The 12,678-nt window shown below is 50.5% G+C and overlaps 1 protein-coding gene across 3 annotated transcripts in view; it reads right to left on the bottom strand.

The window, feature by feature from the left end:
* LOC119431172 (uncharacterized) overlaps positions 1-12,222 on the bottom strand; it is a 157,191-nt gene extending 144,969 nt beyond the window's left edge. For all 3 annotated transcript variants that reach the window (XR_007463979.1, XM_049657314.1, XM_049657313.1), the window contains exon 1: positions 11,996-12,222. Coding sequence is in view for 2 of the 3 variants with exons in the window: in XM_049657314.1 (XP_049513271.1) it covers positions 11,996-12,166 (171 nt within the window). In the remaining variant the exon portion in view is untranslated. The remainder of the gene's footprint in view (positions 1-11,995) is intronic.
* Positions 12,223-12,678: the final 456 nt, after the last annotated feature.

Below are 12,678 nucleotides of genomic sequence, written 5' to 3' on the forward strand. Positions count from 1 at the left end.
ACTGGCAATCTGGACAACTCCCTCCACAATGGAAAGAAGCCAAAATCATTATGATTCCCAAACCCGGGAAGCGCCTCCTACTCGAAAACCTCCGCCCCATCTCACTTACTTCATGCGTCGGAAAGGTCCTGGAACACGTCATTCTCACACGCTTACACAAACATATGGACGATAACGATCTCTTCCCCAATACTATGGTTGGCTTCCGCGCTAAACTTTCTACTCAGGACATCATGATTCAGCTCAAACACCAAATTATCGATGGCGATAAAAGCTCGAGGCTGGACACCAGAGCCATCTTGGGGCTAGACCTAACTAAGGCTTTCGATAACGTCACGCATGAGGCCATACTGACCCAACTGGCACAACTCCAGGTTGGACACCGAACATATAATTACGTCAAGGATTTCCTGACAGGTCGCACTGCCACCATCACCATCGGAGGGCTGCAGTCGCCAATTATTCACCTTGGCAGCAAAGGTACGCCGCAAGGATCGGTTCTGTCCCCGTTTCTGTTTAACGTGGCCTTGCTCGAATTACCGCCTGCATTAGCTAGCATCCCCAACCTCAAGCATAGCCTCTACGCGGACGACATCACCCTGTGGGTCACCGGGGGCAGCGATGGGGACATCCAAGACACGCTGCAGCAAGCCATCAACGAGGTTGTTGCATACGTAGAACCACGCGGCCTTGGTTGCTCCCCACAGAAATCGGAGCTCCTTCTATACAGGCCTACGTGGGGAGGTCGACGCCCAGACCCTCATCCCCCCGAGATACAACTCCACGTGCATCAGCAACTCATACCTACAGTGCCTAGCATCCGTATCCTTGGCTTACGCATCCAACAAAACGGCAGAAACACGGAGATGCTCAAGCAATTAGATAGTCATGTACACCAAACAACTCGCCTCATAGCACGCATCGCAAATCGACATCACGGCATGAAAGAAAACAACCTCATTCGTCTGGTAACCACCTACGCCCTTAGCAGGATCACCTACGTCGCCCCGTACCTTCATCTCAATGCGACTGACAAGCTCAAACTCAACACCATGATTAAGAGGGCCTATAAGCAAGCCCTACAGCTTCCAATTTCCACATCTAACGAGAAACTGGATGCCCTCGGCCTTCACAATACCATAGACGAGCTTATTGAAGCTCAGCGTATAAGCCAATATGAACGACTCGCCAACTCCACCACGGGCAGACACATTCTGCGCACCCTAGGCATAACCTACACCACCCAATTCGGACCAAAAGTACCCGTCCCTCCAAACATTCGCGCTCAGTTAGTTATATCGCCCATACCTCGTAATATGCACCCAGAACACAATCAGGAGCGACGTGCAGACAGAGCTAAACATCTACAAAAGCGCTACGACCACGCCGCAGATGTAGCCTACGTGGACACCGCGGAATACCCCCATCAGAACGCCATGGCGGTCGCCGTAGTCGCGGGCTCGCAGTACCACCTCGCCGCGGCCGTATCAATACTCGCCACTCAACCCGAAGAAGGAGAGGAAACGGCCATCGCCTTGGCTTATGCCTCTACCAATGCACACTACATCATCAGCGATTCAAAAACGGCCATTCGCAACTACACAAGAGGACTCATAGCACCCCAAGCACAGAAAATACTCTCCGACACTCCCGCCTCAAGGCAACGCCGCGTACAGATCATCTGGGCCCCTGGTCATTCGGGTCTGGCTGGAAACGAAGCCGCCCACGATGCCGCCCGAGCTCTCGCACACCAGGCGCATCATCCGTCTCCTGGATCTTCCAGTCCTGATGAGCCCTTAGTTCTGCACCGCGGACACGCGCGCGACCGCATGGTCACATTCAGAGAAATCCTCCTCCACTACTGCAGAGAGCGATTACGCTACCCACCAGCACACAAAACACTGAATAAATCACAATCCACCACTTGGCGACTACTTCAGACGCGAACTTTCCCAAACCCCGTGCTATACCACCGAATTTACCCCGATGCATACTCCCCACTCTGCAAAGCCTGCGAGGCCCGCGCTGACCTCGATCACATCATCTGGGCATGCCCGAAAGCTACACCCACCAACACTCACCGCACTAACACTACACACATCATAACTACGGCCGAGCAGTGGGAGACTTTGCTGCTCAGCTTGGACCCAGAAGAGCAGCTCTGGGCCGTCCGGATGGCCGAAGACGCCGCCAGAAAACAAGGGCTGGCCGCCGTCTGAGGAAGGGGAGGCCTGGGGGTTAGTCTCCCAACCCCCGCCGCCCCCAGACCCCATCATGGACAAAATAAAGTTTTATCTCTCTCTCTCTTACCAAGTTTAATTTCCCCTGCAGTGCTGGATGTTTATGCTCATTGGTTTAAGTGTAACCCTACTACAGCTGAGTGTTACGCAGAAAAGCGCGCACACGGATATTCGTTCTGACAAAGAAATTTATTTACCCGTAGGCACACGTACGACTGTTGTATGAACGTAGAGTACACTATAACTATGGAAGATAAATTAAAAGTTTCTGCACGGAGCCAGAAGTGGAACAATCCCTCGTGTACGCCACATTTAAGAACCTGCAATATCACTCTGGCGACTTCTGATGTTCTAAAGCAAATATTTTATCAACATAACCAAGTTTCAGAAGAAATGAAAAAAATTGTGAAAAATATTGTCTTAGGCACGCGTCTTTTATGTAATCTCTACAAAACAAGAGCGAAGAAGAATAAACATGCTGTTTGGCCCATTTATCTGGCAGATGTATAGCACCGCAATGCCCCTTTGTTAAATTGGCTCTAATGCTCGTGAAATGAACAAGATTTCACGTCTATTGCGATTGCAATGTAACTCACGCTGGAGGCGCGTTCGAGCTGTTGGTGCCGCCGCTGCCGTGCTGTCCAGGTGTCGGCGGCGCATGCGCAACTTGCGCGTGAAGCGACTAGCAGGCCTCCGGTGACGGGGGTGCAGTGCGTTTGGCTGCAAAAACGGCGAAGACAAGTGAATGCACCGCTATGCTCGGCTCAGTCGGCTTTGTCAGAGCTAGGGCGGCGTTCTGCCTTCCGCTGCTAGTTGTAGTGGGGCGTGCTAACGTAGCAGCGTACCTTCTGAGCGACTTTGTGCGTGACCCACCGTTGTGCTTACCTTGATCTGAGCGGAACGAACACCAAACGTGAAGCTAAACCCATTTATTGGATTTAAATGGTGGCGCCGTCGAAACGTCACGCGTGTCTAGTTTATTACGGCCCCTCGGGGTGGCGGTCCTGTCGTCCACGCGAATGTGTATAAATATTCAGAGCCCTGCCCCTGTCGTGAAAATGGGGGTAAGCGAAGCTTGTGGCAAGACGACACGGTCGCAGGCGTTCCGCTTCGTTTTCCCTAAACTCAAGGTCGGCGGCTCTTCGTTGACATTTGACCTAAACATCGCGCTCCCGCAACTCGGGGTCCGCGGCCCTTCGCTGACGTTTCGCCTGGGCTTCGGAAGTCCTCACGCTCGGATCGGACGACAAGCTTCGCTTACCACCATTTTCTCGACAGAAGGGCCGGTGATTTTGTCTCTTTGGGTACCACATGTGACTAGGGTTACAAGGGCTCGTTACAAGTACCCGAGCACACAGGGGTATGTGACATTGAGCTTCGATCCTTTCAGCCCTATCGCCAGGATTGGCCCACTTTTCAGCGTGACACCACCGACTGTGTTCGACCACTCGACTGTGTTCCATGATTTTTCTTCTTTCTGTTGTTTCTTTTTGAAATTCTTCAGTTCCCGATTGTCCTTTCATACTGCATCCCCCTCCCCACCCTATTTTTAAAGGGCAACACCGGCGGTTTTTCGATGTCAACGGATGTCGATGAAATTCGCTGGGTATGTTCCTCTAAACATTTCCGTCATGTCCTAAAAAAGCAGGCTTGAGAGTTGCGCAGATTTTTTATAATTGAATTTAATTAATTGCCTTGAACACCCTACCTTACCTCCTCCTCAGTTACAGGCCACTTTGTGTATGACGTCAGGAGTGTACCACGCAGAGCATGCCGGGATCATGCAGACTACAGCGACGAGAGCACCACCGTGGACGAGAGCGTGCAGGAGTCGACGATCGTGAGCTAGTGCTTGGCGTGAGATGTTGTCGCGAGAAGTTGCGTTCCCTGTAGACGGGCAAGTAATGGGGGGTGGCAAGCGGTGTTGCGGTGTTGGTTGCACGAATTTCATCCCTCGCAATCCGCAAACACAGTTTGAGCCGATGCCGATCGCATTCATCCGAGGTTAAGCCTATCACAGTGGCCGAGTTAGTGCGTCTGCTGCTGGCGCACCTGAGCGAGTGATATGAAGCTAATTAAGCCATTGGGATGAAGAAAGCTGCTTCTGTAGTTCAGTTTTTTACCATACGGGTTTGAAATAAACCATTCCTCATTTCGTACAGTGCACACGCAAAACGCTAGAAGCGACGAAACGACGCGCAATCAACATCCGTATACGTTGCCGTTCTCGAATGCGGCCAGTCGCGCTGGCCGGCGCTTCCCTAAATGAAATGTGACTACGGTTCGACATCCATGGATGTATTTTTACCCATTGTTATGCTGATTCATTATTTAGCTTACGAGGTGCATTGTCTGCCTCGTATCCCAAATGGGCAGCAAGCGGAGGCCCCTTCGATACAGCATGCGTAAACAACCGTCTCGTTCAGCTGCCAATGATTTCATACTTCAAGGCATCGGCGTTTCAGCGAGAAAACTATGCGTTCTTTAATTCAACAATCATATGCGCAATGTTCTATTCTATGTCTACTTTACGGAACACTAATTGTGTGCATGGCGAGAATACGAAGAATGATAAGCAGGTTGCACAACAACGCTCCCTTTACTACGGTCTCCCGCTCGCTGTTTTCGAAGGTGTGTGGTCGCTCATATCAGCGTGACCCAGAGTGATGTAACGGTGCTTAAATGCACAAAATATGCGTGTTTTGATATGTTCTGACATTAATTGATATCACCGATGATCGGATATCTCAAGCGAACGACGAGTGGTCACTGTACCTGGCGATGTAAACAAATGCACCGGTCGGTGCTTTAGACTGTCAGTGGCGTTCTTGCGGGATACAAATGCGGAAAGTCGTGCTCCACATTGAGCATGCGAAGCGGTTCCCTGAGAAGGGGTAAAACACGTAACATAGCAAGCAGCACGTATAACAATCAGTGGTTAGGGCTACCCTTGGTCTTCATGTTGCAGCGCGATATGTTGCGCATGGGCGCTGGCTCTAGCGGTTGGCGGGTCGAATGCGGATGGCGATTCGTGGCTATTGAATTCGTCTGAATCATAACTGTCACTGTTTGACAGATCCGAATGGGTGGTGCAGCTTACAATGTCACCCGAAGGTCTCCGAAAGTCCGGCGCGGTCACGAATAAGCTGAGCGTCTGCTCTTCGCCGGTTTCTTTCGCCCCGCGGGCGAGACCGGCTGCGTTGCGTGCCTTCCCCGCCGGAGGTACACTGGTGACGTCACACGCAGAGGTTCGCTCGGCTGCTTGGTCAGGTATCGGTTTCGTTTTTGTGCTTTTTTGCTTATTTAAAATTATTTTCGAATTTGCGGAACAATTTTCCTATCAGGCGCGCCAGAGGAGGGTCTCGGGAACCTAAATATTTTATTAGCTTGACATGGTCAAAAATTCGCCGGAGTTGCCCCTTAGCGCGATAGCCTTAAGCGCGCCCTGTCACAGAAAATCCGATGTCGCCGTCCGGCGTCGGCGTCCCCATGGGCGAAAATTTCCGTAAATATTACAGCGAAGCTGTTAAGGGCTCAGCCTTCGATGGTCGCGTCCGGATGTAGAAAAAAACTCTCATTGGCCCTATGCTTTATGTGCGGGTGATAGCACGCGCTTTCACGGGGAACGAATGCAAGGCGGAGAGCAAACGTCACTTCTTCCGTCGCGCGAAAGGCCGTGGGGGGGGGACGAGAGAGAGGGAGGGGAGGCGCCATTTAGCTGCGGCGCCAAATGCGTATCTTGCGACCAGGCGCAAGGGGAACTGGCGACTCAATCTCCCACGCGAAAGGAGGACAGCGGGAAGGCAGTGCCCGAGGGAGGGGTTGCGGCTTCTGCCCTGCGAGCAACTTGTACTTTGCGCGGTGCCGAGCAGTCGCGCGCACCGTATCTTGAAAGCGATCTGTGACACGGCTCCTACCTATGTATGCGTTGTGCTTTCGCCGCTCAGTTTCCGTTGAAGCGATAGACCGCATGAACCTTCGCTCGCTGCTTCTGGCGCGCTTGCTCACGCCAGCGTTTTGACAGCGGTTGTGTGCGGTCACACAAACAACGCGCGGAACTGTTGTCGACGGTGGCGGCGTCTTGCCCGCGTTCCCACCGAATGCGCGCGGCGTTGGTGACGTGTTTATGAAGAATGTGCCAACCTTTGGCCGTACACCCTATGGCGATGTACCATAGCGACCATAAGGCCATGGTCCCTGCGGTCACTAAATAAATGAAAACCACCGGATAATATATATTTCTCATTCTTTAATAGTTCAAATAACCAATTACACCATCACATCTTAACCATCACATCATCACCATCACCTTAAGTAATAACTGGAAATACACAATTCCCACCATAGTACAGCTTCGCTGGTCTTCCATCTCCACCCCAGTGGAAAGGCTGACAGTTTTTTTAGGTATGTGTATATGCAGCGCCTTGCTGTATGGCATGCGGTGTATGCGGGGTTATATTACCACACCATTCTATCACTAAAGTTGCTCATACCTTGCCTTGCATTCTTGACAAAGTTATTCCTCGGAATTATCAGAATGACAGCCCAAGAGAAATGTCACCCGCCGTGGTTGCTTAGTGGCTATGGTGTTGGGCTGCTAAGCACGAGGTCGCGGGACAAAATCCCCGCCACGGCGGCCGCGTTTAGATGGGGGGAGAAATGTGAAAACACTCATGTACTTAGGTGTCTGGCGCAGCTTAGCCGTAGCCGCTTTTGCGCCAATAAAACCAATTTAACTAGCTAACTTACTAACTAACCCGTGTACTTAGATTTAGGTGCACCTTAAAGAAGGTGGTACAAAATATTCCGGGGTCCCCCACTACGGCGTGGGGGACTCCGGGTAAACCTAAAAAAGCTGTTGTTTTCTTGTGCGGCTGTGCACAACCTCCGGGATCGGCCCACGCAAGAAGGCGCGTTTCTACCAGAAAGCTCGCCTTCGAGCATAGCGTTCGCCGCCAGCGCTTCCCGGTAAACATTATGGCTACATAAGCTGCAGTTGCCGGGGAGCATGAGAAGCAGTCAGGCATCTTCGACTGCTATCGCGTTCCACTCTTAAAGGCGAAGCTTAAGCGTCCTCCAATTTTTCTCGTGCTAATTCGGATCGAGCTTGTCCGCAGTTGACCACTTCGGGGGAACTTCCAATGAGTTAGGTCTTCGAAAAGTAAATGATCGGCTCAGGCTATGTCCCCGTTTGCGCCATGAAAGCGAAACTGTCATCTACAAGAGAAAAGCGGAAGCGTTAGCAATAGGACCGAGAGATTCGATTGCAGTGACTGCAGGTGTTCGTCAGCGCTGCGCCGGGGGCATTAAACTGCTCCCTTTTGACCTGTCAATCAAGGAAGGTCAGTCGTACCGGCAATGAGAGGATATGAACAACAAACATACAAACAGAGATGGCAGTTCACGCGAAAATCTGGAAATACATCGGCCAAAATCTTCCTGCGGTTTCGGCAGAGGAATTGAAGAGAGCCCCGTTTATTGAAGTTGGTGGAGGGCTGTAGCCTAGGCGAAATATAAACGCCACAGCCTGGTCTATGCTTTATTAATGTGAATATTTCTTTACATACTCTAATTTGGGGATCCCTAGCTGCCACGCTCTAAATGATATTGTGCAGCAGCGCCTAGAGGACATATCTTGCTGATTCGCTTAAAGGGCTGCCTGTTCTCACTCACTCACTCACTCACTCACTCACTCACTCACTCACTCACTCACTCACTCACTCACTCACTCACTCACTCACTCACTCACTCACTCACTCACTCACTCACTCACTCACTCACTCACTCACTCACTCACTCACTCACTCACTCACTCACTCACTCACTCACTCACTCACTCACTCACTCACTCACTCACTCACTCCGCTTGCTAACTCACCTGCTTAATGCACGCAAAGTTCAGTTCCTCACGCGCATTCAATCACACATTCTACTCTCGCTCGCTCTGCCCGTAAATCAACAAAACTAAGAAGGAACTAACCAACCAAGGAGAGAACGACGCTGTCAAACAACAATAGCATAGAATCGGATATGAGCCATCTCGACGCCCGAGTGAAAGCGACTCCCACGAAAGATAATCACTCCCAAGTTCCCCGACTCCAAAGTTCCGATGAACGGAAGACCCAAAGGCCACGCCGTCGCGCCGCCGCCAAATGTATATGCGAGACGCCTGCGGACATAGAGTTTCTCACTCTATTACCTAGGGGGAAATCTGGCGCTCCGGCGCTGTGGTATGCATGGGAATGCCGGTATATTGTGACTTCGGATTGGCATCGTTCACGAGGAGCCAGGACGCCTTGAAGAGGCGCCTGGCTAGCACCGTTCCGTCTGTCGCAATGATTCATTTTTCTGCTGAAACACCACGTAAAAAGCTGTTTTAGTTTTGCTACTACACAAAAGCATGTTTTGTTTAAGTTTGAGGACATATTATTGGACGTACAATTATACGAAACGTAAAAAGTATCAGGTTGCCACTAAAGCTGGAGGACAGACGACAATATATTTTTCTCGCTCACTTTGGAAAAACTTGTGGTCTGTTCTCTGTATGCTTCGCTTGATTCTGCATTGTAGGTGAGTAAACTTTATTGAGAAATTTAATATGGGTGAATGAAAGCATTTTATGTAGATTGTATTTTAAGAACGCAGCATTTGTGTAACCATATCCACGTTTAAGACGGAGCCTCGTACAACACCAGCCAACACAAGCCTCGGAGACACATATCCCGTCATTCGCCACGGCGGCACAGCGCCCTTCAGGAAACTCCCATAGACGGTGGCTCCAGATTACGCTCTAGGGGTTATAGTGAGAAACTCTATGCCTGCCGACACATCGCCATGCGGATCCATTGAGGACCGCTGACGGCGCACGCCCGTCCGCGACACGTTCGGACGGCAAAGCCGCTACTGCGACTCTCCCGTCACCATTGACGCGCTTGGCTACGTGTTCGCTGGCGCGTGTAACAGCACCAGGTAGCGGCGATAGAGGGAGAAGCCTGGGCGGGAAGAGTCGGCAGAAGCAAAACCACCATTGGGAAGGGCGGTGATGGGGGACGGGGACTAAGGTGAGGGCGTACGACGACTGAGTCACGGGTACGGTGCCATATTAGAGACCTTCGCGAGTTAGCCGGACTTCTCGGTGGTGACCGTGATCACGTCGGAGACGAATCGCTCGACGATCTGCCGTTTCTGTGCTCTTTTGCTTTTTTTTGTTTCTTTCGAGAACGTGATCCAGTTTCTTTCTGTGCCCTGACCGTGTTTTCGTCGTGCCACTCCTGCATGGCCGCTGACCTTACGAAACAGTGTTGCTGGCACCTGTCATTGTTGCTGGTACGCATTGTTGCTGCTACATTCCCTATCAAGCTGTTTCTTGATGGTGGGTTAAAACAAACTGTATTTTTTTTTTGTTGCGCTTCGTCTTCCGATTTATTTATTCAGACACCAAATGTCTCAGTCGAACGCTCGCGAAATTTAACACGTATAGCGCTGATTGTGCTACACTTTAAGTAGCTAAACATTTTTAACGTGACAGCGTTAAGGGCCCCGTGTCGCAGAAAATCTGGCGTTGGCGTCGGTGTTGGCGTAAGCATCGGCATCCGTGGCATCCGTGGCGGAGAAATTAACCCCGACCACACACGCCCTCCGCGTGGCGCAAGGGGTTAGTGAACAAAAATTGAATTTCTCAATGTAAAATCCGTGAGAAAAATTGTAAAGTACGACTTAACTACAACCTACAGACATGATAGCGTCGGATTGTAATTTGAATAAACGAGAAAAAAGCCTGCTAAGCAGCTATGCAGCGATAGCATTCTTTGAATGCTATCGCGTTCCACTCTTACAGGCGAAGCTTAAGCGTCCTCCAACTCTGATGGTGTTTCGCTGTACTTTGGATCTAGGCAACATTGAGGGTAATTTTGAAAACCGAGCCTTCCTATGTTTTCTCCTGTGTATTCCAATGGCCTGTAGTGTTTTACACGGGACTGCAATAACGATTTTCCAAACATTAACTACTGATGTTTCGCTTATACTGAAGTTACGCAGTGGGTTATGAAGGAAATCGTCGTTATGGCGCCTATAGGATTGATTTTGATCCCCTCTGGTTCTTCGACCTGCACCTACAGCAAGGCACATGACCCTTTTTCACTTCAGACCAAGTAGGCGGCCGCAGCTACCGGTAATCGAGCCAGAGTCCTCCTGCTCGGCAGCGGAAAGCCGTAACCACATAGCCGTCGATGTGGGTTCTCCTTAGCAGAGTATAGCAGACTCGATGGCGGACCGGGTGTATTTCCAGTTGACGTTAATATCCCTGTGAACGTCCCAATATAAGATCGCCCAGGGTCGCTGCGTCGGAAAAGCTTCAGGACAACTCTTGGTGCATCGCGGGCTGCTACGAGAAACGTGGTTTTACTCGAGTCCTAAGGCCAAACTACACGTGCGCTTGCCGGCGCGCGCCAGTTCGCGCCAGCGCACCTTGCGTTTGCCGCGCTTCGCGAGCAATGGCGGTTTGAAACTACAAGACGCGCGCCCCCTTACCTCACTATTTTCGCCTGAGTAGACATCGTTTCAGATTTAGGTGCACGTTAAAGAACCTCAGGTGGTCCAAATTATTCCGGAGTCCCCCGCTACGGCGTACGTGCCTCTTAATCAGATCGTGGTTTTTGTGCGTAAAACCCCATGATGAAATTTTTTAGCCATCGCTTCGTATTTTTTGAGAGGCAGCCAGAGCACGGATATTTGTCTGGAGAAGATATCTGTGGTCGCGCCGCGTTTCGACGCGTATGATCTGTCCGGCATCATCTGTGCATGCGTAGGTGCATGCTCGCGCGCCGGCAAGCGCACCTGGCTTTTAAGCTCAGTGACTGCTTTTACAGCTGTGCCACCTCAGTGAGGCTCATGCAGGGATAGCTCTTCTCCAATGATTTCGGAGGCGGACTGAATCTCGTGCCTCCGTAGAACTCAACACAATTCGTGTACTTGGCCTGCAATTTACTAAATACTGTCTCGTGAAGGGTCCGTACTAAGGCAGAAAACGAAAGTAGAATTGAAAGAAACAAATATATATATATATATATATATATATATATATATATATATATATATATATATAATGTATATCAACCCGAGTAACTCAGACGAAAAAGACAGCGAACATATATGTATAAGGCTGTTCTGACGCCCCTCGCAAGCTACTGCCACAATTTTACGCGAGATTTATTAGCGAGCACCTTCACTATACCCGGCGAAAATTCACTACACGCGAGCACTTTCAAACGGTTCACGACATCCGAGCTAAATCTTCTATAGTCTGCGACCCGACGCATGTTCCTGTACTCTGCACCGGCTCTACCATTGCATTCTGCACGTTCCGCCGGCCTGGTCATAGGGCCACAACGGGCCTCCAAGGTAAGCTGCGTTCCTGGCTTTTCTTTGATCGACATTTGAAACCGACCAAACTGTCTCACAAAAACCGCTGTTCAAGATCTTCGCTGCAAAAGAGAGGCTCTTACCTGCCGTGGTTGCTTAGTGGCTATGGCGTTGGGCTGCTAAGCACGAGGTCGCGGTATCGAATCCCGGCGAGGGCGGCCGCATTTCGATGGGGGCGAAATGCGAAAACACCCGTGTACTTAGATTTAGGTGCACGTTAAAGAACTCCAGGTGGTCGAAATGATTCCGGAGTTCCCCACTACGGCGTGCCTCATAATGATATTGTGGTTTGGGCACGTAAAACCCCACAATTTAATAGAGAGGCTTTTGCTAACCTGTGTTGGGGGTAACCAGCGGGCGTGGTATGTAGAAATCCCGTTGTACACCACACGCTGCTGCCTTGCGACTGCACTGAAGCATTCATTTAGGGGAAGCCAACACTGGCATCTGTGACACGGCGCAACGGTATACCCGGATACGCAGAACCGGGAAAACGTTCGTGACATCGTTGTACACACGTGCAATACTTTTTGCCGCGTGTGTCCGTTGCTGCAGCGAGTGTTGCGTCTATTGTCACCTGAGCACAGGTGTGCGCGAGCCAACGTGACTAATCGCGCGATCCTTTTGACTATGCGGGCTATACGCGGAATCGTACGTATTATCAAACACGTGTTGGGGAACGGCCGAAATGACGTCATAAGCAAGCGCTTAGGTGTTTCCGGAATCAGTTTTGTGTTTACAATAGACAATTGTTCGTGTCGCTTGTAAGTGATTGTAAGTGGAGGGAGATATGACGAGGTTTGCGATAGACACGAAATTGAACACTTATTAAAAGTTTTGTTTATGTGAGGACCAACACTTTTTCCGGCCCTTTCAGTTAACTTATACTTGTGTTTCGGGCAGTATTTCACGTGCTTCCAGCAACACTTGCTTGACAAGCAAAACAGTATTACGATGGCGTGGTCAGTGCGCTCGGCCGTGGTTCGTCAGACATTGCACTGAGAAGTCCATTGTAGCT

This window comes from Dermacentor silvarum, chromosome 10, assembly GCF_013339745.2.
Source record: "Dermacentor silvarum isolate Dsil-2018 chromosome 10, BIME_Dsil_1.4, whole genome shotgun sequence".
Lineage (NCBI taxonomy): Eukaryota > Metazoa > Arthropoda > Arachnida > Ixodida > Ixodidae > Dermacentor > Dermacentor silvarum.